Here is a 25,767-nt window from a genome sequence, read left to right as displayed (position 1 = left end):
ACTTATTCCCGTAGTACTTCTAATAAACATCTTCTTCCTTTCGAGTTAATTCATTCTGATGTTTGGGGACCCTCCCAAGAAACTACTGTGTCCGGGATGCGATATTATGTGTCATTTATTGATGATTGCACCCGTCTTTCATGGATTGTTCTCCTCAAAACAAAAAAATGAAGTTTTTCCCGCTTTCCAAACTTTCTATGCTACTGTTAAAACACAATATAATGCCACAGTTCGAATTCTTCGTTCTGATAATGGGGGGGAATATGTGAATCATGTTTTTCGGGAGTTCCTTAACACACATGGGATTGTTCATCAAACAGCGTGTCCTTATACCCCTGAGCAGAATGGAGTTTCTGAAAGGAAAAATCGTCATTTACTTGACATGGCTCGGTGTATTCTTTTTAGTGCCCATATGCCCAAATACCTTTGGGGTGATGCTGTCCTCACTTCTGCCCACCTCATTAATCGTCTTCCCTCTCGTGTTCTTCAGGGAAAAGTTCCATATGAGGTACTTGCATCTCATATCTCCTTACCTTCTTTTCATAATCTTCCTGCCCGTGTTTTCGGTTGTGTTGTTTTTGTCCATCTTCCAAAACATCAGAGATCTAAGTTAGATGCTCGGGCCGTTAAATGTGTGTTTGTTGGGTATGGAGGACATCAGAAAGGGTACCGGTGCTATCATCCACCTACCAAGAAGTACTATGTCACTATGGATGTCACTTTCTTTGAAGATATGAGTTATTTTCCCTCTTCCGATACTACTCTTCAGGGGAGAATTCATACTTCGAAGAGCTGTATCATGGAGAGGGGGAGACAAATAAGCCAGTAGATATGATGACCGGACCAATTGAGATTACCGATATGTCCGTTATACAAGCGCCACCGAGTGATTCCGATATAGTCACTCCAGCGATTCAAGCACCAGAAGATGACAACATAACTGCCCCTCATACTACTGACCAAAACTCTCATGGTACGGAAGATCACTCATACGAGGTTAGTCATTCTATTGGGACTAATACTAGTGATACTAATAGTAGACAATATGTCTTGCCAAATAGGTCTACTCGGGGTCAGCCAACAAAAAAATATGAACATACCCTTCAGGCGAAAGCTAAGTATCATGTGGCAAACTTTATGTCTACCAAAAGATTGTCTAAGTCATATGAATCATTTGTGAATCAAATATCTACTGTATCAGTACCTAACAAAGTGCAGGATGCATTGAGAGATCCAAAATGGAGAAAAGCAATGGAGGAAGAGATGGAAGCATTACAAAAGAACAATACTTGGGAGCTTGTATCACCACCACATGGCAAGAAGACTGTGGGATGTTGTTGGGTGTTTACAGTAAAACATAATCCAGATGGGTCAGTGAGCCGGTATAAAGCACGCCTAGTAGCAAAAGGGTTCACCCAGACATATGGCATAGACTATGATGAGACATTTGCACCTGTTGCAAAGATGAACACTATTCGGGTATTGCTCTCTTGTGCTGCTAACTTAAACTGGCCACTCAGACAGTTTGATGTTAAAAATGCGTTCCTTCATGGAGAACTTACAGAAGAAGTGTACATGGATCTTCCGCCGGGATATGCGGCCGCTTCTCCAAGTAACTATGTATGCAGATTGAGAAAATCTTTGTATGGTCTTAAACAGTCACCTCGTGCCTGGTTTGGAAGATTCTCACAATTCATGAGGAGAATTGGCTACATACAGAGTAATTCAGACCACACACTATTTCTCAGACATCAGCAAGGGAAGGTAACAGCCTTAATTATATATGTTGATGATATGGTAGTTACTGGAAATGATACTGTTGAGGTGGATAGATTACAGAAACAACTAGCCACAGAATTTGAAATGAAAGACTTAGGTACACTCAAGTACTTCTTGGGCATTGAGGTAGCCCGGGGAAGTGATGGTATTTATCTGTGTCAGAGGAAGTACATCCTTGATCTACTAACAGAGACCGGTATGCTGGATTGCACTCCCATTGATACACCTATTGAGCAAAACCATCGGTTAGCAGAGTATCCAGATCAAGTACCGACTGAAAAAACTCGGTACCAGAGGCTAGTTGGACGTCTGATTTATTTATCACATACCAGACCAGATGTTACATATGCAGTAAGTGTAGTGAGTCAGTTCATGCATAATCCCAGCGTAGACCACATGGATGTTGTTGTAAGGATTTTGAGGTACTTGAAGTCAGCCCCAGGAAGAGGAGTAATGTTTTCTAAACACAAAAATATCTTTGAGGTTTGTGGTTTCACAGATGCAGATTGGGCTGGAAATATTACAGATCGGAGATCCACATCAGGGTACTTTACCTTTGTTGGGGGTAATCTTGTTACTTGGAAGAGTAAGAAACAAAAGGTGGTAGCTCGATCTAGTGCTGAAGCAGAGTACAGAGGTATGGCTCAGGGGGTATGTGAATTGTTATGGCTTAGAAACTTGCTACAAGATTTGGGTATTAAGCCTAAATGTGCGATGCAGCTGTACTGTGACAACAAAGCAGCTATTGATATTTCACAGAATCCTGTGCAACATGATCGTACAAAACATGTGGAGGTTGATCGTCACTTTATAAAGGAAAAACTAGATGCGAAGATTATTAGTTTTCCTTTTGTTCCTACAGAAGAGCAACTTGCCGATATGCTCACAAAAGGAATATCTAAAAAAAAATTTATGACTCACTTGGCACGTTGGGCATGGTTGATATGTATGCGCCAACTTGAGGGGGAGTATGAGCACTAACGGTATTGGAGCACCATGATAGTGGAGCACCATGATAATGGAGCACCAAGAGGAGTGGAGCACCAAGAGGAGTGGAGCAATCTTTATACATGTATAAATAGAGATGATTGTTGTATGTAATTCAAGCAAGATAGTGTAATATAAGTTCATTATATGCACTACATTTTTGTAGCTTACAGCTTTACCATGTGGTCATCTTTTTACAATTCATATACACACACAGTATAGGGCCTCACAAATTCATTGTAGGTTACATATTTCTTTTATTCCAACTTGAGACCAAAATATCATTATCTACGAGTTAATATTGAAACTTCTTTGTAGCTAAGGAATTAAATCACATATGAATTGATGAGGAAGTAATACACCATGCATGAAGGAAACAACGTACGAATCCAAAGTCTCTGATCGAATCATTGGAAGTAAGCAGGAAACCCCTAGCCTAAAATAAGTAATTGATGGAGATAGAGGCATCATAAACCAAGCGGCTAGCCTGACGTCGACGATGCCCTTCGATCACCAGGTCAGCAGCCGTGGACAGAAGAAGAAATTCCATCGTTCATACTTATAGTATTACGTACTCAAGTTATTGAAAATGATAAACATATAGTAGTATCATAATATTGATTATCCAGCCTACAAGGCTACAACCTTATCATACAAGTTAACAGTAAACAATTTTTATTGACCGGAGCTGCAGTTTGATTTTCTGACTCTTTCTGTTACCAAAACCTGTGGGTTATCCACCTTTGTTTTCTCCAGCTCTCTATATATACGTACGCACCAACAAAGTTTCTCTCATAGTCTCATAGAATCAACATACTCATATATATTCAGAACTATAGATATCTCGATCGAGAGAGAGAGAGAGAGAGAGAGAGAGAGAGAGAGAGAGAGAGAGAGAGGTTATGGGCTTATGGCTGGTCTGCAAAGATCTTCGATGTCTTTCAGAAGGCAAGGCTCTTCAGGGTTTGTGTGGGATGACACTCGTCTGGAGAGCTGAAACAACAAGTAGCACAAGACCAAGAAAACCCTGAGGTGAATGATATCATCATGATGGTCAACAGGTCAAGGATGTTAAGCCACATAGGCCAATCAAGACTATACAAAGAAGCCGATCTAACGGCGGAAGACGGGGCACAATGCTGTTCGGGGAGCAAATCCTGGCAAGCGCTACGACCACGGTACAGATGATCAACAGGACACGCCGCCACGGTACTGGTTTTGAATGGTACTTTCTGGGCATACTCCCGGGGAATGTATAGAGATATTTCTTATACGTACGTAGGGGCCGGGTTTAGTGCACGTGACATCACTATTAATTAAGCAGACAATTCTTATGGAACCGTCAACCTATATTTTTCATAATTACCCTGGCTCTCTATAGTTATTTAAATTTAGAAATTTCATACATAAAGGGTAAATGGAAAATCATAATTTTTTGCGGCATTTTTTCTTAACAAAGAAGTTCAAAAGAAATGGAATCCCCATGATTTACGAGAATGATCGAAGGCCACGTTTTGAGGAAGAGTCAAGTAACCAACTCCCACTATGACTTCCTTATATACAGTACCACATTTGTTGGACCTAAAATAATGGAATTGAAGAACACGAGCAGGAAAACCATAGTTCATCTATTTCCACCTATTGTTTTAGGTCTTACTCATTGTATAGTTGTGACAATTGACATCTAGGTGAAAATTAAATTAAATAATTTAAAACAGCAATGTTGTATTATGGATGTATGATGCCATCATATGTTGTATTATAGTTCTCTTAATGTTTATGCACACTAAATGTGTCTGTAATTAAATAATAAAATTACTGAATAAGGTCAAACTAACATGGTCAAGATAGCGAGTCATTTTTTGTTATATATCCTGTAGTTTACAATGAAACAAGATAGGATGGAGTATGTATATACAACGTTCTAAAAATCTCAATATGCTCGATATATCCTCAATATTAAGAAAATGATACGATAAGTTGTTTATTGGTCTATTATATCGGTCAACCCGAAAAATCAAGTCAAATGGCGATATATCGGGTCAAACCAAGTATTTAAAATCTCTCCTTTGTAAAAGACTTTTGTCATTCATATAGGTATGTTATGTTTTACTATATTAAATTGGTAAGTTATCTATTTTTACTATATAGGTAAGTTACCTATTTCTCCTATATAGCAAAGTTATATATTCCTTTGAGCTTATTTCAATACATTGTCAAAAGGTAGATCGGTTTAGGTACCTCACATAATTGTGTGATTTATTAGTGTTCTAATCTAAAGATTTGATGACAGTATACCTAAATATAAGACAAAGTAATCTATGAATAAAATGTGTACCTTATGACTAAAAAAACAAAGCGTAAACATGTTCGCTAAATCCTGACTTGTCTTGTATCGTTCTTTTTTCATTCAAAACATTTCTTCAACTATCACTAATATGAGCACTTTGTGCGACGTTCTTAACATGTTTTTACCTCTATTTGTACTTTACTTATCCATTATTGTTGTACTATTGAGTCATAGTAAGAGTCTTAGTCGGTATTAGATGTATTTTTGTGCTTACATGAGTTAAAAATGCAGAATTGGTCTAGAGTCCTAGTTTGAGTAGGAATCCTTGTATGACTAGGAAACCTAGTTGGATTAAGAGTCTTCATCTTTCTACGTTTTAGTCGCATTGGCGATATTTTGAGAGTCCTTCTTGCACTAGGAATCATTTTTAGACTAGAAAACGTACCATTTGAGAAAATCTTACTTGAACTTAAACTTTTATTCCGTAACTTTCCTAATCTTACTCTCCTATTCTAGTACCTTACTTGATCTTTTTATATGAATTATCTTGTCTTTTATTATTTTCAGATTGTACAATGAAAAAAAATAGAGGAAAAGTCAAGCAAATGAGGAAAATAAAGAAAGAATGAGACATCTAAAAAAGAGAAAAAGAAGGAATTTATCAAAGGAGATTGCACCCACCAATGACAAAAATAAGTAAAAGAAAAAGAGAGAAAGAAAGAAAAAGGAATAGAATAAAAAGAGAATGCAAAAGAGAAAGAATGAGACACCTAAAAAGGAGAAAAAGAATGAATTTATCAAAGGAGATTGCACGCACCAATGACAAAAATAAGTGAGAAATTGAAAGAAAAAAGAAGAGAATAAAATGAGATAATGCAAAAGAGAAAGAATGAGACACCTAAAAAAGAGAAAAAAAATGAATTTATCAAAGGAGATTGCACCCACCAATGACAAAAATAAGTGAAAGAAATTGAGGAGAAAAAGTCCAAGCTATAATATTCAAGGAGCCAAAACTCTTTTATAAATAGCACATCATTTACAAAGAAAAATCATCACTTCTCATTTGCATTCAAGAGCCAAAACTCTACTAAAATACTACCTCAAACATCCTTCACCAAAACAACAAGCCGTTCTCCCCCATATACCAATTCCATCTCCACTGAAGTCACAATTGAAGACACACCTTTAAGGTTCCTACAACGTGTGATTCTCGCAACTCTTCTTCATGAGTTTGTTTGTTTTTGATTTTCTACAATACTTTGTCTATAAAGATTGTAATATGATGTTTGTGTGAGATTATTGTTTTGTATTTAGATTCGAAATTTTCAGATTGTTTTATTAGATTTTTGGATCTTTGCCGAATTGATGGTTTCCTATAATTATTGAGTTTGTATTTCTATTGTTGTGTTCTAATCATCTTTCTCATACTTTTAGATAATTTTCAGATATGTGCATATGAATTTAGTGATTGGATGCAGTCCCTAAGATTGTGTTTGAGTGCTAGATTCATCAACCATATTGACACAAATTGAATCATGCCCAAAGTAGGTTCGGTTTTTGTTAATTAAAAGTGGTAAAAATTCTGGAAATTTGCATGTGAAACCATGGTGGGTGACGCCACACATGAAACATGTCTCCAACAAAGATTTGGTGCTTAAATGTAATCTTGTTTGATTTCTACTCTAAGTGTTATTGAATTCGATTGCATGCAAATTTAGATTAGGCCCTAAGTCAATCTAAATGTTAATTAAAATCTTGCATGATTAGATAATCCCCTAAGACTCTAATTGTATTGATGTCTAAAAAATATGTAATTGGTCGAATTAAAATGCATGATAGGTTTGAATTTGTAATTATGTGGTATAATGGTAAATTTGGTTTAAGTTTGTTAAAAAGAAGTCGATCATGTAATATGAACTATAATTGACTCTCCATCAAATATAATAATTAATTATATTTAGATTCCATCGTAGAAAATAGGGGTGGCAATGGTATATAAAACCATCCCAACCAATTCATATACCAACCGTACCAAATATGTTGGTATACCAAATACTCGGTATACGGTATATGGTACAATATACCGTACCAACATTAAAAATATGGTAGGTAAGTGGTATAGATTTTCCATATATCATGGTACATCGTACCTACTAACTTATATTATATTAAATTATTTAATTAAAAAAATATATATATATTTTTAAATTTCAACCGTAGATTTATTGAAAAATAAATCCAAACCGTATAAATCTACTAACCTTAATCTAATATCTCTGAGTTTCTTTCTCAAGTACACATTTTTTCTCGTCTTCAATTTCTTTATTTAATTATAAATGAATCGATTCAATCGAATTCCCAAGTACAAATACTTAGACCTATCAGTAGCACCATCACTGCTTACAACATGTCAACATATATCGCATTTAAACCTATCATTTATTTTTTCAATTGTTTTGAGAATTCATAAGTACTTTAACAGTTTGACTATTTGGACTTTGACTTTCTATTTATGACTTTGTATTTGGTAATTTGGTTGAAATTATATAAGACTTTGAAATTGTATTGTTATTTCACTTATTTGTTATTACTTATTTGGATTAGGCCTTTCAATTTTTGGGCCTTAAATATGTTGGTACAAGCCCATTACCAACCGTACTAACCGAGTACCAACCGTACCACTTAATTGGTATACCAACGTTATTGGTTGGTCTAAATTGTGGATTTTTCATACCAAATATATATTGGTTGGTATATGGTATTGGAAAATTAAGACTGGTATACCAACCAATCCAGCCCTAGTAGAAAATATAAACAAACACATCTAAACTATAAAGTAGAAACAGTCATGCCCAAAAAAAAAAGGAAAACCAAAACAAAAAGAAACAGAAACATTAAGACAACCACAATGAAAGTTAAATTGGTGTTACAAGGAGGAAGCTAATGAATCTATAAGAACCGCGGTAAAGTTTTACATAGAAAAATGAACTCGCGTATAGGACAACCCAAACCAGGAACCCTAAACTCCGTGTCCCCTCTCCCAACCACAAATTTTAATATTTAATTGTAACATTTATAACAACAGAAGAAGACAGGGATAATCACACCTCTTTGAAAATGATTTCAGGCTGAAACAGAAACAGCATCCTCACAAGCTGCTACCTCAGATGCCTTTGCTGGTTCATCAGAGAAACTGGGAGGTTTTGGAGTTAATCCAAGCACCTTGAACATAACTTGATCGGCATCAAAATCATTGTTAGGTGTGGTCAATAGTTTTTCACCAGTAAATATTGAATTTGCCCCAGCAAGAAAACACAATGCCTGTTCAGGCATTGAGAAACGAACTCTGCCAGCTGACAGTCTGACCATTGCTTTTGGCATAACTATACGTGCTGTGGCAATCATGCGTATCATCTCCCATATTTCAACTGGCTGCACAAATATGGAGCAACATAAATTCAGTAACCTGCTAAAGTCTTGAAATACCCATTCCACACTGATGGATGGCTCTAGAAGTTTGAAAGAAAGGAACATTTGCTAAAATAATTTTAATGAACATACAAAACACATTTTATTTACAACCTCAAGTATTTCCCAACTAAGGGAAGGAACTCTGTAACGGTTATAATTGGGTCATGGCCTAATTATAAGACCTGGAGCTATTCTGAGTCCTGCTCTTGAGCAAAATTCAAGACCTAGACTGGAACAATGAGTTAGACCCGCATCAGTTGAGCTGGGCCAGGGACTCGAAGTATAATGACACGCTGACATGGGAGGACAAGAAAACGCGCGCTCCTTTAGCTTTGGGGTTCAAGGACGTGCATATATCCAATGGTTGAGATTTTCTCATATTTAAAATTGATGGTGCTTCTCGTAGTTGTTAATGATCACCCACAACAGACAAATTGAAGCAGATTTTGATGAACGTCTACAAATACCATACCATTGTTTCTCAATTCCTCACACCAAATATTATGATAAAATTAAAATGACTATTTTTACTTCATTTAGTGGTGAAGTTTTCATTCAGCACACCCATTCAAAAGGCAATTAGGCCAATTGGACTGAAGCCACAACTAGGAGAATCTAGAGTTAAATTTTAAATTGAATTAATAGATTTGTAATATAATATTTATAAACATTATACTTTAATTATATTTTAACAATAGTGGATATAGCACCCCCAAATAGGACTTATTGTTGGAGTTGCCCTAACGGAGTGAGGTAAGAATTAGTAGTTCACATTGAATGTCTTCTTCAGTTTTTAGTCAGAGTGGGGATACTAGAAAGATTCAATCAGTTTTTCCTTCTTTCCCACCGGCCATCTCTAAACTAGATAATAAGAATAATCATTCCCAATATAGGCTAAATATATCCAAACCAGCTTCTAAGTTTAACCTTGATAGAGGGTTAAACGCCCACTAATAAAAAGACCTTCAATGACAAATACGCAAACAGCTCCATTTAGCACACACATCTACTGCTACAATCTATATTTCTAAAAGTTTACAGTTAAAAACTTGTACACCAACCTTTTGATCTTGAAGAGGAGTCCCTTTCACACTAATCAGCGCATTTATGGGAACACTTTCTGGGTGGGATGGAAGTGTTGCTAATGTGTGCAACAAACCAACTCGATCCTCCTCTGCTTCTCCGAGCCCTATTATTCCTCCTGTTCGAAAATAAGACGATACACGATTACATATTATCATCTACTTCAGCACAAAACTCGAAAATGATGATGACAACCTAAAGAAGATTAAAATTTCTTGAGAATACTTAGGGCAACACAGATGATTGTGATTACAATAGGATTGGAACTGAAATGGCATGATACTTTACTACAGTTGGCCATATTATACTTTGTATGCTTAAAATTTTATAAACTTGTAAATGCTTTGTAGGATTACATCAAAAATGTTTGCATGAGATTCTTTTTATAAGTACCATCTACTAAAACTTAGACAAATATACAATCTACACATGCGTAAAGTAGAAAAACATGGACTTCTACAGCAGTCGCATAAGATTGTATTCAAAATTCAAATGAGATTACCTGAGCAAACATTAATTCCTGCATCCCGGACATACTTAATTGTTTCCAAGCGGTCATCATAGGTCCTTGTGGTAATGACATTGGGATAATATTCCCTTGAGGTGTCTAGATTGTGATTATAAGCTGTCAGGCCAGCTTCTTTAAGTTTTACAGCTTGCTGCTGTTCTAGCATGCCTAAGGTACAGCATACTTCCATTCCTAGATTCCTGGAAGGTGAGACATCAAGAAAGTTGACTGTTACAAACAAAAATATATTGTTCAGTCAATTCTTAAAGATAGTATGATCAAATAATAACCAAATCAAATATGTATACAGCACAGTGAAAATTGTGACCTGATCCATCACAGTTCAATGTGCAAATAGTCAGTAAAAATCACAACTACAGGTGGCCATCAGAACACGCAGCCACTTGTTTTGTGCTGAATAAAAAGCCTCTCCTTCCTATTACATAACCAAATGATGTACTATTACCTTATTTCGGTCACATATTCAAGGATCTGGTTAAAGTTTGTCTTTCTTCCAACTGTCTCCCTCCAGGCAGCACCCATGCAAAAGCGTGTGCTACCAGCCTCTTTTGCCTGCCAAAGAATAAATCACGACCAAATGGTCAGAACATAATTGACTCTATAGTGTTAATTTACTTATTTAATTGCAGAAAACCAGATACGGCTGTTAAACTAAGTTTCATTGGTGTAAAATATCAAAAGGAGCTTGGACAACTCCAGCCAATTTAGCAATATTACTCGTCATATTTAAGGATGAGTGAATGTAAACACGATATTTAGGACCCCAAAAGCACCTGCTGGCATTGTTAACCAGGACACCCCGTTGGTAACAGACTTAATTCAATAGGGGATAAACACATAACTTCAAGCCTCCATTGAGCCCCTCAGCCACTTAATGCTCAATAATTTTTGAGAGCTGAGTTTACTGAAACAACACACAAGCTGACCTTTGAATTAAACTACCCCATTTCTTATTCGTGCTATAATCTACTGTACTGTAAAGAAAGCTTCTGCACTTTGTAAGTTCTATTTTGACACATCTCCGTCATCTATACACAATCTGAATACACAATTAAAAAGGCAACCACCCAGTGTTGATAATATGAAAATTTTGAGGTTATGATGTTTAGTCCATCACATAAAATCGCAAAGACAGTCCGAAAACTAGTCGTATTCAATCAGGTTCAAACAAAGCCCCAATCTTACAATAACACATTCAGACCAGGCATTCGGAATAGAAGACAACAAGTTGCAAATGCAATGCAATAAGACAAAGAAGTGAAACCTTTTTAGCAGCCTCCATGACAACATCCTTAGTCATAAGCTTCTGGGCCTTGAGTCCCGTATCGTATCTTGAAGACTGAGGACAATACGAGCAATCCTCACTACATCCACCGGTCTTGATAGAGAGCAGAGTGCACTGCTGCACTTGTCTGAAATTATGCGCGCTTCTGTGAACCTGAGCCTGCAACACAATGCCACACTCTCCACAAATTAGCACGTACACAGAGAGACGAGTGTGTAGCAGAGTAAAAGAAAGAGAGGCATACTCCATGGAAGAGGAGATCGAGGACGGGAGAGTCGTAGACGGCTCTGATCTCGCCGCGACTCCAGTCGTTTCGAGGGCCGTGGAGGATGGTTCGCTCGGCTTGGACTGCGGCTGCTGAGGAAGACAGAGAGGAGTAGAGTGACGAATGCAATACAAACACCGCCGAGGCAGAGGCAGAGGAGGAGGAGGGGCGGAGAATGGACCTAATGGAGAACATGGTTTACTGATTGCGAGGGAGAACTGGGCGGAGAAACAGAGAGAACGAAGAAGCTCAACTGATATGAAACGAGTGTGGCAAGTAGCCAGGTGGTGGGTAGGTTAGGTACACCGTACACACAGCACTTTGTTTCTTTCGTAATAGAACCGAGACACATGGCATTATAGAGGAGATGGCCATAAAATGTGCAAATAACGGACAGTCGGCAAATTTACTTGTGACGAAACACAATGCCTAACAATTGACATAAGGATCATGTAATGAGAGTCTGTTTGCAGAGATCCTAATAAAGAGACATTGTTGAAACAACTATTGAAGTTGTGGCTCATTAAGAGTTTTTTTCACCAACAATCCCTCAATTCTGGTGTACCTACCAATGTGATACCTCAACTCTTAATCGTACCAATGTGATACCCAGACTCTAGTATTGCTATCATTGAAGTACTTCCGTCAGTTTTTTTCAACTTCTCCGTCATCTTGGTGACGTGACAAGTACGTGAGGTCCACAAAGAGGGTTAAAAGACAAAATTAACCCCATCTGAGAGGAGCAATGTTTTTCCCGTCCTTTACCTTGAGAAAGACACCAAACAATTCCAATTTTGGCGCCAATTTTCCCTCTCTACTCCTTAATTTGTGTCTCTTATCTAAACTAAAGAACTACCGCCAACCAGTCGACCACAATCTAATAAAACCTAGATCAATCTCATTTTCTATTTTTACCCTAGCACTTGTTAAACTAACAGAATAAATATAGAAATTTATATGGAACATCTTATTTCCACAATCTCATAAGAATATAGAAACGCATAACTTAACGAAATTCAAATTCATGTTTAAGTACCATTAGTTGTCACCTTTTATGTTGATCTGCCATGATTTTTGCTTGTAAGAACTAATGGTACTTAAACATGTATTTGAATTTCGTTAAGTTATGCGTTTCTATATTCTTATGAGATTGTGGAAATGAGATGTTCCATATAAATTTCTATATTTATTCTGTTAGTTTAACAAGTGCTAGGATAAAAATAGAAAATGAAATTGATCTAGGTTTTATCAGATTGTGGTCGACTGGTTGGCGGTAGTTCTTTAGTTTAGATAAGAGACACAAATTAAGGAGTAGGGAGAGAAAATTGGCGCCAAAATTGAAATTGTTGGGTGTCTTTCTCAAGGTAAAGGGCGGGAAAAATATTGCTCCTCTCAGATGGGGTTAATTTTGTCTTTTAACCCTCTTTGTGGGCCTCACGTACTTGCCACGTCACCAAGATGACGGAGAAGTTGAAAAAAACTGACGGAAGTACTTCAATGATAGCAATACTAGAGTCTGGGTATCACATTGGTACGATTAAGAGTTGAGGTATCACATTGGTAGGTACACCAGAATTGAGGGACTGTTGGTGAAAAAAACTCGCTCATTAATTGTTAAGAAACTTGATGAGTTATTATTATATTTTTTTTTGTTGCTGAGAGATGTTTTAACCACTCGTACCACCACGGACTAAGGTGACAACTACATCAAGTCATCAACATCAACATTTATGGGTAAACCCTGCTTTTCAGGGACAATGCATGTAACATATTCTTGCTGCAGGTAAAACCCCTTGATGCTCCTCAGGATTATTCAAGATACAAGTTCATTGCAGATTCCTTTTCCTCAGTTAGCTTAGGGGCCTAGCGAATTCGTGGCGGACTGTTTCTAGAGCTCTTTCCATTGATACTCCGGGTGCCCAAGAGGCTTCACTCTTGAGCCTTGTTTCTTTTGTATACAAGGCCAAATACAAGTTAGAGGCGTTTAACGAGGAAGTCTTCACCCAAGCAGCATATCCTCCTGTTCTTCGATAATGATAAGTAGACTCTAGTGCTAAACAATACCCATGAAACCATGAATAACCGAGGGAAAATGTAAGTGTTGAAATGATAAACCCACCATGCAGTTTAGTGGACAAAAGATTGCATTAGGTGCATGCTAGCCATAAGTGATTGAGAAAATAGTCAATACAGATGCAATAGAAAGCTATTCAAGGAAAACTTGTTCTTGCTTTGGTCTGATGGCAGATCTATTAAACAAGGCACAAGACCAGAGTGGAATACAAGAGATGAAGGAGCTGATGATGGAAGCTCTTTCATCCAGGAGACATGTGATGTAATTGAAAAAGGAGATTTGTGATCTTATGTGTCAAAGTTGTAGTTCAAACGGATATGGATCAGCTGCACAATCACCTTCGAATTTATTGGGCAAGGCTGAGAACAAAAGTGAAGATTTTGCTTACTTGGGTTGGATTAACTCTGGCAGTCAGAATGAAGGGTAATACAGCAAGAGTGCAGCAAGTCAAACTCGACCAAATATTTGAGTGCCAGCGTCCTTCTCCATGTGTATGTAAACTTAGAATCCAGCTAAAAGCCAATAATACAATCCAATGGTCCCAAAGTAAATTGACAATTTCCAGAGTACCCAGTTCGTACATATCTAACATACAACACCGAAACTAGGAATTAAAGTCATTCCGTCTTATATCCTTAAGACTAAACAGTGTAAGACATGGATCTAATAACCTGAAACAAAATATGTCACTCTTAAAACTCCGGTTTGACCTTCACATCTCCATTTGGCAATGTAGTTTGTGCTTGTGCAAGCCGTTTTGTTTCCTGTATCAGATAGGAAGAGATACAATATAAAGAAACAACTAAAGCACCTGTATAACACTTCAAGGAACAGAATGATAGTTTTGAAAACTGACTTCTGCTGGGTGCAGATGCACAGATAGGTGAATGATTCATTTACTCAAGGGTACACAATCAGAAAAGGCCAAAAGGGGTGTTCAACAGGGACAATTAACAAAAGAGAAGGGAAAAAGGCATGAACAAATTTAAAAGAAAAAAAAATATCAACATGTAGACAGTCATTTTTGTGAAATTCATTTACAACACATTGGCAGACCAAAGAAATGCAACTTACAGCAGCTGAAGCAGCACGAATTTCTCTGTATGATTCCACTTCATCAGGAAATGTCTGTTCAAGTTCGTCCAGGAGGTGTTTGCGCAAACTCTGAAAATGCATGAAAGTAGGTTGAATCAACAATCTTCAAACACTGAAGTAAAAATAATAGATACATACATATATATATATATATATCAGAGGGAAAAATATTAAAGAAAGGTCAATCCCACCTTGAATGTATCAGTTTTGCCTTTGGTGATCTGATTTTTGGCAATACAGCTGTTTATGACATCCCTTGTAAATTCATCAGGATTTTTTCCATCATCAATCAAACTTTGCAATATAAACAAACAATTAGAGTCAGAACTGGCCATAAAAGAGAAATCTTGATTATATTAAAGTACAAATTACTCACTTAAAAACCTCCATAGGGACCTGGATATTGCACTTTTCAGACAGCTTAGCCATATTGTCAAGCTCCGTAACAAGAGCATTTCTGAGAGGTCAAACCTAACGTGAGAAAAAGTCTCCGACAGACACACAAAATACTGCTAAAAACAAGTATTCAACCACTCAATTGAAGAGCACAAAACCGAGGAGAATTACAGGCGCTGGAGGAGTGGGAGCTGAGAGCCAGCATTGAAGGACGAGACAGTGAGGTAGAGCTGGTGAATGAGCCCTAAAGTCTTCTGAATAGAGTTAATGACCTGGTTCAGGTCTTGCTTTGGATCGTCCACCCCTGCTGTTGTTCCGGCTGTATCATTGGTTTGAGGAACCATTATCCCATTGCCGCCACTCCCACCGATCCCAGCATTTGCATTCATCGATGCATCCATTTCAGACCCACTGTCAAGAAATTCAACAAAAACGTACATGTCAAGAAGCAGAAAGCAAACCATTCTGTTTCAATATTGAAGCTTTAGAACATCCTAAACGATAATCAAACACTAAACACCCAGCTTAAAGCAAAGAGTTTAGTATATATACTTTAGTAAGCAGCCCTATACAGACATAATTTCAGTTTATGGGGTCAATTAGGTAGGCAACATACACTAATTACATATCTGATCAAACAAATTAGGAAACTGAGATTAAAACTGAAAGCAAGGGGAAGAAAATTTTGAATTGGTTTTCAGAACTCGATATGAAAACCCAATACATAACAGAAAAGTAGAAAGATACCAAAATTAAAAAAACCTAATAGAAATTCATCCCCTAGTACCCACGCAAAAAACAAGGTCAAAGAAAAACCTTTCCGAGTGTGAAGAAGAGGGTCGCCTGGTGTGAATTTGCTCTGCTTGTTGTTGCGGCCGCGGTGGTGAACGAAGCTGCTCTCCCTCCCAATCTAACGGAATCAGACGACGACTGCTGCGCTTTTATATAGAATGGCATTGTTGTAATATTCTAAACAATTGTTTTTATTTTTGTATTGTTTTTGCGAAAATGCGAAATATAAAGGAAGGAGGCTCTTCCAATATAAGAAGGCGGTATATAGGGGCTTTAGTCTTCAATCCAGACTGCGGCGGCCTTCAACACTACGACGACGACGTCCTCCTCTCTCTCTCTCTCTCTCTCTCTTCATTCAGCGATTCCGTTTGGTCTGCTCGGAGCAGTAAGTTCTGTCTCTCTAACAATATATATATGGTTCTTATAGGGTCAGATTCTTATACACATTGCTGCTGTGATTCTATACTCTCTTGAAATTTGGATCTAATTATTTAGGTTAATAGATAGATGCACAATTTCAGCTTAGGGTTTGATTGTTTTGGTTGAATTTTCGATTAGGATTTCCCAAGGTTCAGTTAAACCATAATCTGTCGAAACATCGATGGGTCGGAAGAAGCCGCTGGTAATCGAAGACGACGAGTACTCCGTCGGAACTGAGGAGAGTAAGGTCGAGGATGAGAAGGTTGTTGCTCCTAGTATAGGGAAGAAGGGCAAGAAGGGAAATTCAAAAGCTGCAAAGAGAGATGAAGAGTTTAATGAGGATGACGAAGTTGTCTTCACTGGGAAGAAGAAGAGCAAGTCGAAGAAGAAGAGCGGTGGGAATGCGTTCAGCTCATCAAGCTTCGGAATTCTTGAGGCTGCTGAGGAGGAGGAGGATGTGCAGTCTGTGGTGACAGGTAATAGTGAGGAGGAGGACGAGGAGGTGTTGAAATTTTCGGAGTCGAAGAAGCCCAAGTTGAATAAGAAAACCGGGGGGACAGCTTTCGATGCCATTGGCGATGAAGGGGATAGTGATGGCGTGGTGGATGATGATGATATTGTGAATAAAAGTAATGCAGCTGACGACGATGACAATGAGGACGAGCCTGCAATTGTTTTTACAGGGAAGAAGAAAGCATCCAAGGGTGGAAAGAAGGGTGAGAATGTTGTGTCGACCAGCTTCCTCGCCCTTGAAGATGATGATGAAAACAATGATGCGGATGAAAAGAATGATGAGGATGACGACATATCTATGATCACATTCACTGGTAAGAAGAAGAAGTCAAAGAAGAAAGTTGGGAGTGAAATTGCTGATTTAGTTGATCCTGAACAAACTACTGCGCCAACAAGTAAGGTTGAAGTTGATGATTCTCATCTTTCTACGACTAAAGATGCAGAACCTTCAAAGAGTAAGAAAAAGAAGAAGAAGAGGACAGCCCAAGAAGAGGATGATTTGGATAAAATTCTTGCAGAGCTAGGTGAAATTCCACAGAAACCTGCCCCTCCTCAGATTAATGAGGAGAAAGCTGAGGTTCCGGTTGATACATCTGCTTCAAAAGAAGCTCAAGAAGAAGGAACCGTGGAGTCTGCTGCAGCAAAGAAGAAGAAAAAGAAGAAGGAGAAAAAGGCGGCTGCAGCATCTTCTGTGGATGTCAAGGATGAGAAACAAGAAGCAGCAAAAATTGAGCCAGCAATTGAACCAAAGAAGAAGGAAGTGAAAGGCAAAGCGGCTGAAAAGAAGGTGCCTAAACATGTCAGGGAGATGCAAGAGGCCCTTGCTAGGCGACAGGAAGAAGAAGAGAGGAGGAGAAAGGAAGAAGAGGAAAAACTGAAGAGAGAAGAAGAGGAGAGACGTAAGCAGGAAGAACTTGAGATGCAAAAGGAAGAGGCAAAACGGATGAAAAAGGAGAAGGAAAAGCAAAAGATCCTAGAGTTGAAGAAGGCAGGTTTATATAAAACTCCCAAGCAAAAAGAAGAGGAGAAACGGCGTCAGCAAATGAGAGAGCAGCTTCTTAAGAATTTACCTAACGCAGACAATGAAAAACCAGCTAAGAAACCCTTATATCAGAAAAACAAGTCAAAACCAGCTGCTACAAAGCCTGTGGAAGTCAAAGAAGAAAGCCAGCAAGTTACTGTCCCGGAGCTTCATTCTGTGGAACTTGAAAAGGTTGAAGAGCAGGAATCTGTTGAAGTTTCTAAATCTGTTGAAGACAATGCATTGGTTCAAGAAGAGGATGATGATGACGATGATGATGAATGGGATGCAAAGAGCTGGGATGATGACGCTGTTGTTAATCTTTCATTTAAAAGCGGATTTTCTGATGAAGAGGTTGAACCTGTTGCGAATAAAGGGATGAAACCTGCAGCATCTGTTCATTCTCATCCATTAAAGCCTCATGTGGTTGAAATGCAGAAGAAACAAGCCGAGGTTGAACCTGCTGTGAATAAAGGGATGAAACCTGCAGCATCTGTACCTTCTCAACCATTTAAGCCTCAAGAGGTTGAGAATCGGAAAAAACAAGTCGAGGTGGAAGCTGATGATGCTGCTGGAAAGAAAGAAGCACAAACTTCAGATTCCGCCTCTAAAGAGGATCATAGTGATCTACGCTCTCCCATTTGCTGCATTATGGGCCACGTTGATACTGGTAAAACTAAACTTCTGGATTGTATCCGAGGCACAAATGTTCAGGAGGGTGAGGCCGGAGGTATCACGCAACAGATTGGTGCCACGTACTTCCCAGCGGAAAACATCCGTGAGAGGACTAAGGAGTTGAAAGCTGATGCAAAGCTGAAAGTCCCAGGTCTATTGGTCATTGATACCCCTGGGCACGAGTCATTTACTAATTTAAGGTCACGGGGTTCAGGTTTATGCGATATTGCAATTTTGGTTGTTGACATTATGCACGGTTTAGAGCCTCAAACAATAGAGTCGCTCAATCTCTTGAAAATGAGGAATACAGAATTCATCGTAGCATTGAATAAGGTGAGGCTTATGTTCAGTGATCCTTTCCCTACTAGTGCCTTCTAATCGACGTTTAAGTTTCATTTTTTGAGTTTCCATTTTCAGGTGGATAGACTCTATGGATGGAAAACCTTCCGTAACCAGCCAATACGGAAGGCAATGAAGCAGCAATCGAAGGATGTATTAAATGAGTACGACAGGAGGGTTACGGAGGTCTTGTGCATTCCGATCTCTTGCTTTCATTTATATTTATTTTTGTTAGTCTTAAGGTTGCTTACGCTGTTGAATTTCCTGTTTTTTAAACTTGCCAGATTATCACTCAGTTCAAGGAGCAAGGCTTAAATACTGAACTGTACTATAAGAATAAAGAAATGGGAGAAACATACAGCATTGTACCTACAAGTGCCATTAGGTTGGCTTTTGAACTCCTGTCTGTAGCTTGATGTTTGCGCTGTTGTAAATGGCATGTTTGGAATCCTTACAGTTTTTCTTTTGAATATTGCAGTGGTGAAGGGATTCCAGACTTGTTATTACTATTGGTTCAGTGGGCCCAGAAATCAATGGTTGAGAAACTTACATACAGCAATGAAATTCAGGTTTGAATTCTCTTCACTTGGTTTTCAGTGATGTTATTAACCCTATAAATCTGTCTAAATCTGATGGGAGGGTTGGTACTGTGCATTAGTGTACGGTATTGGAAGTCAAGGTTATTGAGGGCCTTGGAACAACAATCGATGTTGTGCTGGTTAATGGTGTGCTTCATGAAGGAGATCAGATAGTCGTTTGTGGCATGCAGGCAAGCATCTAAACCTTTTACCCAGACAATTTATCACCTGCTACTTTTGTGATACTTACAGACCATCAGTTTTTTTCTGAATTGTTTAGTAGTGATCATTGTCAGCATTCTAGGAGTTTTAAGATAATAACCATTCTTGATATTAGTTTCTCATTTTATCTTAGGGACCTATTGTTACTACAATTCGAGCTTTGTTGACACCACATCCCATGAAAGAACTTCGTGTCAAGGTATGGTTTTCTTTTTCAGTTTTAATTTCTGCTACGACTTGAGTGCCTGTTCAATCAAAAATATCCAGTTAAAATATAGTTCAATATTGCTCCTTGCTATATACGCTGGTGAAAGTTGTTGTAGCAAGTCATATATCAGCTTGACTTGGTCATCAACATGAAATTCTACTATTTATATACCCAAAAAAGAAAAATGGGATTATAAATATGAGATTATCAATTGTACTTTGTGATGCAGCATACTAGCTGATTGGTAACCAGGATTACAAACTTTAAGACTATAGAATGAACACACTGACTTTTAGTAAATAGATTAAGTCCTAGGCTTCACGCCCTTTGTATAGGCTTCACACCCACATCATTTTGATTTAGGAATCTCTCCCAGGCTTCTCACCTTAATTTAGGCATCTCAGCAATCCCATCACAGGCCAACTCGGAAAATCTGATAACTCTTTACTCAGCTAAACATCTCTTTGCCTTTCAGCACTTTACACCTATTTTATACTAGAGTAGATAACTGACATTAACTAGCATTAAACACGTGAGGACTCCGAATTTTCTATGCTGAAGCTTAAAGACAGAATAAAGGAAAACTTTAAACTCCTAGACTGAAATGAAATATGAACAGACACAAAACAAAAATATAAAAGTACCCCAAAGCTTAATAGACTTCTAGACTCAGGCTCAGCTTTCCTTCCAAAGAAATTAGACAGGTCCTATGGAAAGGGAATGATTAGGTTCGATCTCTTTTGCTCATCAACCTTAGAAGGTTAGGTTGTGATGTCCCAATCACATTGTGCTCCATCCAAAAAGATGAGTCTTCCTTGAGATCAAAGTGAGGTATTTCTCTTCCCAACTGTAGTGTGAGTCACATTACTCTTCGACTAACTCTGACCACCCTTCCCAGCCATCCTCCCTATCCAAGGAGTCAAAATAGGCAAACTCCCATTGTCAACACCACCTCTGCTCATTCGAGTCCAGCAATGTCCCCGATCCTCATCAGATCGTTCTTCTGGGCCCAACCCAAACTGCTTCCAAACCAATAAAGCAGTACCGTGCTACTCAGTGTCCGGAGAGTGGAAACTCCGGCCTTGGAGGCTTTGGTCGGCGTCTTCCCAACCTTACTCTGAATCCCGGAGTCTTTCTCCGGCTTAGGGTTTTAATCTGGTTCTTGAATTGGGTTAAACGGAGCTCGCGCCAACTCCGAGCTGGTCCGACTTGTCGCCGTTGAGTCTTAGGTTCACCGGTATGTTCTTCACCTCTTATTGTTTCCTAATTGGATCATAAGAATTGAAATCCTTCATCGTACTGATGAGTGATGACCACAACATAGACTGAGAAATTAGGGTTTGGTGAAGAAGCATATTGATGTAGAGTTTTGGAAGCGGAATTACAAACTTGAAAGTCGAATTGAGAAATTAAATGCGAAGCGGGCAGAGTTTTATACTTGAATATTGGGTGGGTTTTTTCTTCTTCGTCGTCTAGCTTGGTTTTGAGCTCTGGGCATTTTTGAGTTTTTCCAACTGTGAAATTTGATTTTGGAGTTTTGAAACTGGGAAGGGTGGAAATGGGTATTTTAGAGATATTGCATAAAGTTAGGGTAAAAGCTGAGGAGTGGGTCGCCTTGTCAGCTCCAACTGCTATATTTGTGACGTCAGAGTCAGAAAAATTTAAGTTTGTCCTAGGCTGATGTCTTTTGCAAGTACAGTACGAGGTTGATTCTGATTAAAATCAAATTTCAAGTGGCGGTCTGATTTTGTCTGTAAAGATAAGATAATTCATTCAGATTAAAGCTCAGAGTGATCCGGCTTTCCTAAAAAGTTATTGTAGTCCATTAAAACAACACACAGAGTAGGCCTGTCATTAAAATAGTTGACCTTTTTTCTCTACAGAATGGTATCACTAATTTTGGGTTCAGGATTAGTCAGAGCACTAAAATATAACTCTGTTCGTTTGTGCTAATACTTTTTGTTACAAAATTAATTATTCTTTTAATTTGCATATAGGATGCATTGCTTTGGATAAATTCTTGTACTCATATTTCTTGGTTCGCAATTGGTGAAAGTAGGATTATAAATAATCTAGAGTACTCCAATGTTGTTTTCTTTTTCACTTTTAATCATAATATTTTGCTAGTTTTTTTGCTTTGTATAAAATGTCTACTTGCTGCCTCATGTCTGCTAGGAGCCCTTTTAGTCGTGAGACAATGGTAGTTGTTCCCATCATGGTAAACAGTGACAGTGTTCGTTTTGGTTTCAGGGAACTTATCTGCATCATAGTCAAATCAAAGCTGCACAAGGTATCAAGATCACAGCGCAGGTAATTCTATGTTGAAGTTGAGACTAATTCACTTGCCAACTGATATGAAGGCATTAAACTTTTGCTGTATTCTGTGTTTAATATATGCAGGGACTTGAACATGCTATTGCTGGAACTGCTCTATATGTTGTTGGGCCTCTTGATGACTTGGATGATATCAAGAAAACTGCTATGGAGGATATGAAATCAGTCTTAAATAGGATTGATAAGAGTGGTGAGGGAGTTTGTGTACAAGCATCCACTCTTGGATCGCTGGAAGCATTGCTAGAGTTCCTGAAAACGCCGGAAGTTAATATACCTGTTAGTGGTATTAGCATTGGCCCTGTACACAAGAAGGATGTGATGAAGGCCAGTGTAATGCTTGAAAAGAAAAAGGAATATGCCACTATCCTGGCATTTGATGTTAAAGTGACACCTGAGGCCCGGGACATTGCAGAGGAGTTGGGTGTGAAGATTTTTCTTGCTGATATAATCTATCACTTATTTGACCAATTCAAAGCCTATATCGACAATCTCAAAGAGGAAAAGAAGAAGGAAGATGCTGATGAAGCTGTTTTTCCGTGTGTGCTCAAGATTTTACCCAACTGTGTTTTCAGAAAAAAGGATCCAATTCTCGTGGGTGTTGAAGTCCTTGAAGGCATTGCAAAGGTATATACTGCAGTTGCTTTACTTTGTCCTCTTCAGTTGGGTATAATGAGGTTTCTGGATTATCATCACCTGTCATATCTAGCTTTGAGAAAATCCAATTTAATAAACTCCCTGATACTTTGTAGAAGGGCTTTCAAACAAAATACTTACTATAGTCACCTTCTTCAAGTCTCAGAAGGATCCTTGGCTGGTAGTTAATTATTAAAATTATCGATCTTATTCTTCCTGATTTTCCTTTGTCTCTCTCTTTTGCTTCTCGACTTAGTTTCCTACGTAACATACAGCTCGGCCATATTTTTTTCCTAAGAAACATACAGCTCAGCCATATATTATTGAAATGGGAAACTAAATGATCCAGTACTTTTATGAGTAGTACGATTTTGTTATTTACTGGGTTGAAAGCACCGTTTAATCCATGTCTAACTTTACTGAGTTCAGTGGTCCAATTTTGCTGAACAAGCCTCTCACATGCTTCATTCATCTTGAATTGATGAATTTTGTGCATTCATAGTTCTCAGTTTCTGTCGATTTATATTGTTAGGTCTTAGATTTATTCTTCGCCTAAAAAGCATGTGTGCTATTTTTTGGATATAGATGATGCGTGGTGATTGCATTGTAGTTTTCTATTGACATCAGCATTGCCACCTTTGTTTAATACTCTCTGTACAGGTAGGGGCTCCTATTTGCATTCCACAGAGAGATTTTATTGATATTGGGCGCCTAGCATCTATCAAGAATAACAACAAACCTGTAGATATAGCGAAAAAGGGGCAGAAGGTGGCTATCCAGGTATGTTTATTTTGACATGTACACACATCTTTGCAACCTATGAAGTGACATATTGATCAGTGCTCTCTTGTATGCGGTATAGTATTCCATATTGGTCTTTATAATAGACGGGGAAAATTTTACAAAGAGTACATCGACTAAAGCCCACTAATAATTTCCAAACCAGAACAAAGATAAAGAAACAAGTAGGGATCTCCATTTGGAGTACTGTCTAAGGAGGTTGAAAATGAAATCCGGTGCTATCTAGTGTCATTTATGTTTGTACTCCTTATTACCAAACACAGGCCAAAATCAGTTAAGAATTCTTATTTAACACAATGCCCTTTAGTCCAGGCAACCAAACACACTTTAAGCGGGCTTCCGCACTGGATAGGGACCAGGGACCGCATACTAGGGAGAATCAAGAGTCGGACATCCTTATTAAAGAATTTGAGGTTTTTTTTGGGGCTCTTCACTAGTATATGACTTTGATTATTACAGCCATTCATCATTTAGATTCACATGCAAGAATGATAATTATATAGAATCAAGTAATTCAATAGACATTTAGTTGTTTAAAATTGTGTACATGTAGGTCATTCGGTAAAATGAAAACAAAGATTGTGCTAATTAAAATCATATGGTTAAACGTCAGCCTTTTTGGCTAATTTTTTTGTGTGTATGTCATGTAGGTTGCTAGTGAATGGTTAGTTTAAAGTATTGAAAATACATGCTATAAATATGAGGATGTTTTCTTTTGTGGAGTTTACTTGCCACAATGGGTTAGAGACAGATGTCAAATCGATGAATAGTACAAATCAATGAGGATATAATTTAGTCTCACTGCTATAAAAGATTATTGTCATGGGCCAAGTTATTGAAAGGATTATCTGTAGATTAACTGGATGAGTGGCATGGCTTTTGTTTTGTCATTGCAGATAGTTGGCACAAATTCTGACGAGCAGCAAAAGATGTACGGTAGGCATTTTGAAATGGAAGATGAACTTGTCAGTCGTATTTCCAGGAAGTCGATTGATGTACTTAAAACAAGCTATCGGGTAAGCAAATTCTTTTGCATTTTGGATAATGTCAAACACAATGCTTGAACTTAAATTATGGGTGATTTTTATATATTCAGGATGAACTCTCAATTGAGGAATGGAAGCTGGTTGTGAAACTGAAGAGACTTTTTGAGATTTCATAATCATATGTGAGTTGTTTGTTTTGATATACTTGGGTTACTCCGACATCTGGGAATCGTTAAGAATGGCCCAACAATCACAAGGGGCCATTTGAGCTGAAGCTGCGTTGCTGTTCAAATGAGTTATGTTCTTTGTTTATTTTTGTTTATTATTACTAATAAATTTCTTAGCCTAGCATACCCTTTCATCGTCGGTGAGGTCTGAATGTATGTTTTCACTTTTCAACGATGTTAGTTGTGCTACCCAGCCAACTAGATTATGGCTCACCAACAAAGTTTTGTGTACTCATTTCATTTGCTACGTCTATCAGTTTTCGAAGTAGAACATTTTGAGAGGTCTGTAAGTTCATTATTGTTGTAATTCTTCAGTCTTCACTATGAGTTTTTTTGGATCGGTCTAGCTATGACCAAGCAAATTGATGATTAGGATTCGGGGAAGATGTTAAGACTTTGAACCACATTCCGTCTAACCTATAATCAACCATTGAACACAGGCCCTCTCCAATCAAGCCCAACAATCATTACTCATTTTGTGATAGTTGTAGCAATTGGCAACGTCAACTAACACAGAATTATATGTATTCTAGCACCTCCCTCAATCTCAGTAGGGCTTATGACACTGAGATTGGAACTGTGTTCTTTGAAAACTGGACTCTAGGCATTTTGTAAAGATATATGTTGTTTGTTGAGTGGTAGGCACATATTGAAGCACTAAATCTCTTTTCTGCACACGTTCTCGAACAAAGTGAAAATCGTTATCTAAGTGCTTGATTGGAGAGTGAAAAACTGGATTTGAACTCAATGCCAACGCATAAAGG

The 25,767-nt window shown here is 38.0% G+C and overlaps 3 protein-coding genes across 4 annotated transcripts in view; 1 reads left to right on the top strand and 2 right to left on the bottom strand.

Annotated features, from left to right (window-relative positions):
• Positions 1 to 11,930, bottom strand: part of LOC126791427 (biotin synthase, mitochondrial) — a 36,683-nt gene extending 24,753 nt beyond the window's left edge. Inside the window, exons 1-6 of one of the 2 annotated variants that reach the window (XM_050517880.1) lie at positions 11,669 to 11,929; positions 11,404 to 11,583; positions 10,585 to 10,691; positions 10,113 to 10,318; positions 9,589 to 9,728; positions 8,164 to 8,488 (exon numbers count right to left, since the gene is read on the bottom strand). In XM_050517880.1, coding sequence (XP_050373837.1) covers positions 8,180 to 8,488; positions 9,589 to 9,728; positions 10,113 to 10,318; positions 10,585 to 10,691; positions 11,404 to 11,583; positions 11,669 to 11,884 — 1,158 coding nt within the window. In that variant the 5' untranslated portion in view covers positions 11,885 to 11,929 and the 3' untranslated portion in view covers positions 8,164 to 8,179. Of the gene's footprint in view, positions 1 to 7,927; positions 8,489 to 9,588; positions 9,729 to 10,112; positions 10,319 to 10,584; positions 10,692 to 11,403; positions 11,584 to 11,668 lie in introns of those variants that run through there. The other variant, XM_050517881.1, reaches the window with a different exon arrangement.
• Positions 11,931 to 14,299: 2,369 nt separating this feature from the next.
• LOC126791433 (mediator of RNA polymerase II transcription subunit 10b-like) lies at positions 14,300 to 16,176 on the bottom strand. The gene is made up of 6 exons (XM_050517890.1): positions 16,071 to 16,176; positions 15,426 to 15,665; positions 15,235 to 15,315; positions 15,050 to 15,152; positions 14,838 to 14,927; positions 14,300 to 14,527 (listed from the first exon to the last, which is right to left on the bottom strand). Exons 2-6 carry the CDS (start codon positions 15,653 to 15,655, stop codon positions 14,456 to 14,458), a joined length of 576 nt encoding a protein of 191 aa, XP_050373847.1. The 5' UTR covers positions 15,656 to 15,665; positions 16,071 to 16,176; the 3' UTR covers positions 14,300 to 14,455.
• A 136-nt stretch (positions 16,177 to 16,312) lies between these two features.
• LOC126791423 (eukaryotic translation initiation factor 5B-like) lies at positions 16,313 to 25,351 on the top strand. The gene is made up of 12 exons (XM_050517876.1): positions 16,313 to 16,431; positions 16,605 to 19,008; positions 19,093 to 19,200; positions 19,299 to 19,399; positions 19,493 to 19,583; positions 19,673 to 19,783; positions 19,948 to 20,013; positions 22,273 to 22,332; positions 22,423 to 22,980; positions 23,650 to 23,769; positions 24,687 to 24,806; positions 24,887 to 25,351. The coding sequence occupies exons 2-12, from the start codon at positions 16,648 to 16,650 to the stop codon at positions 24,950 to 24,952; spliced, it is 3,762 nt and encodes a 1,253-aa protein (XP_050373833.1). The 5' UTR covers positions 16,313 to 16,431; positions 16,605 to 16,647; the 3' UTR covers positions 24,953 to 25,351.
• The last annotated feature ends 416 nt before the right edge of the window (positions 25,352 to 25,767 follow it).

Source organism: Argentina anserina, chromosome 4, assembly GCF_933775445.1.
Source record: "Argentina anserina chromosome 4, drPotAnse1.1, whole genome shotgun sequence".
NCBI lineage: Eukaryota > Viridiplantae > Streptophyta > Magnoliopsida > Rosales > Rosaceae > Argentina > Argentina anserina.
This window is presented reverse-complemented; position numbering and strand designations above follow the sequence as displayed.

Bases quoted from the DNA above. Each gene is read 5' to 3' on its own strand.
- LOC126791433 (XM_050517890.1), bottom strand. From the start codon at position 15,655: ATGGATGCATCGATGAATGCAAATGCTGGGATCGGTGGGAGTGGCGGC. The intron at 15,153-15,234 runs GTGAGTAATTTG...TATATTGCAAAG, and splicing joins GTCCCTATGGAGGTTTTTAA to TTTGATTGATGATGGAAAAA. The intron at 14,928-15,049 runs GTGGGATTGACC...ATGCATTTTCAG, and splicing joins GCAAAACTGATACATTCAAG to AGTTTGCGCAAACACCTCCT.
- LOC126791423 (XM_050517876.1), top strand. From the start codon at position 16,648: ATGGGTCGGAAGAAGCCGCTGGTAATCGAAGACGACGAGTACTCCGTC. The intron at 19,009-19,092 runs GTGAGGCTTATG...TTCCATTTTCAG, and splicing joins TCATCGTAGCATTGAATAAG to GTGGATAGACTCTATGGATG. The intron at 19,400-19,492 runs GTTGGCTTTTGA...TGAATATTGCAG, and splicing joins GTACCTACAAGTGCCATTAG to TGGTGAAGGGATTCCAGACT.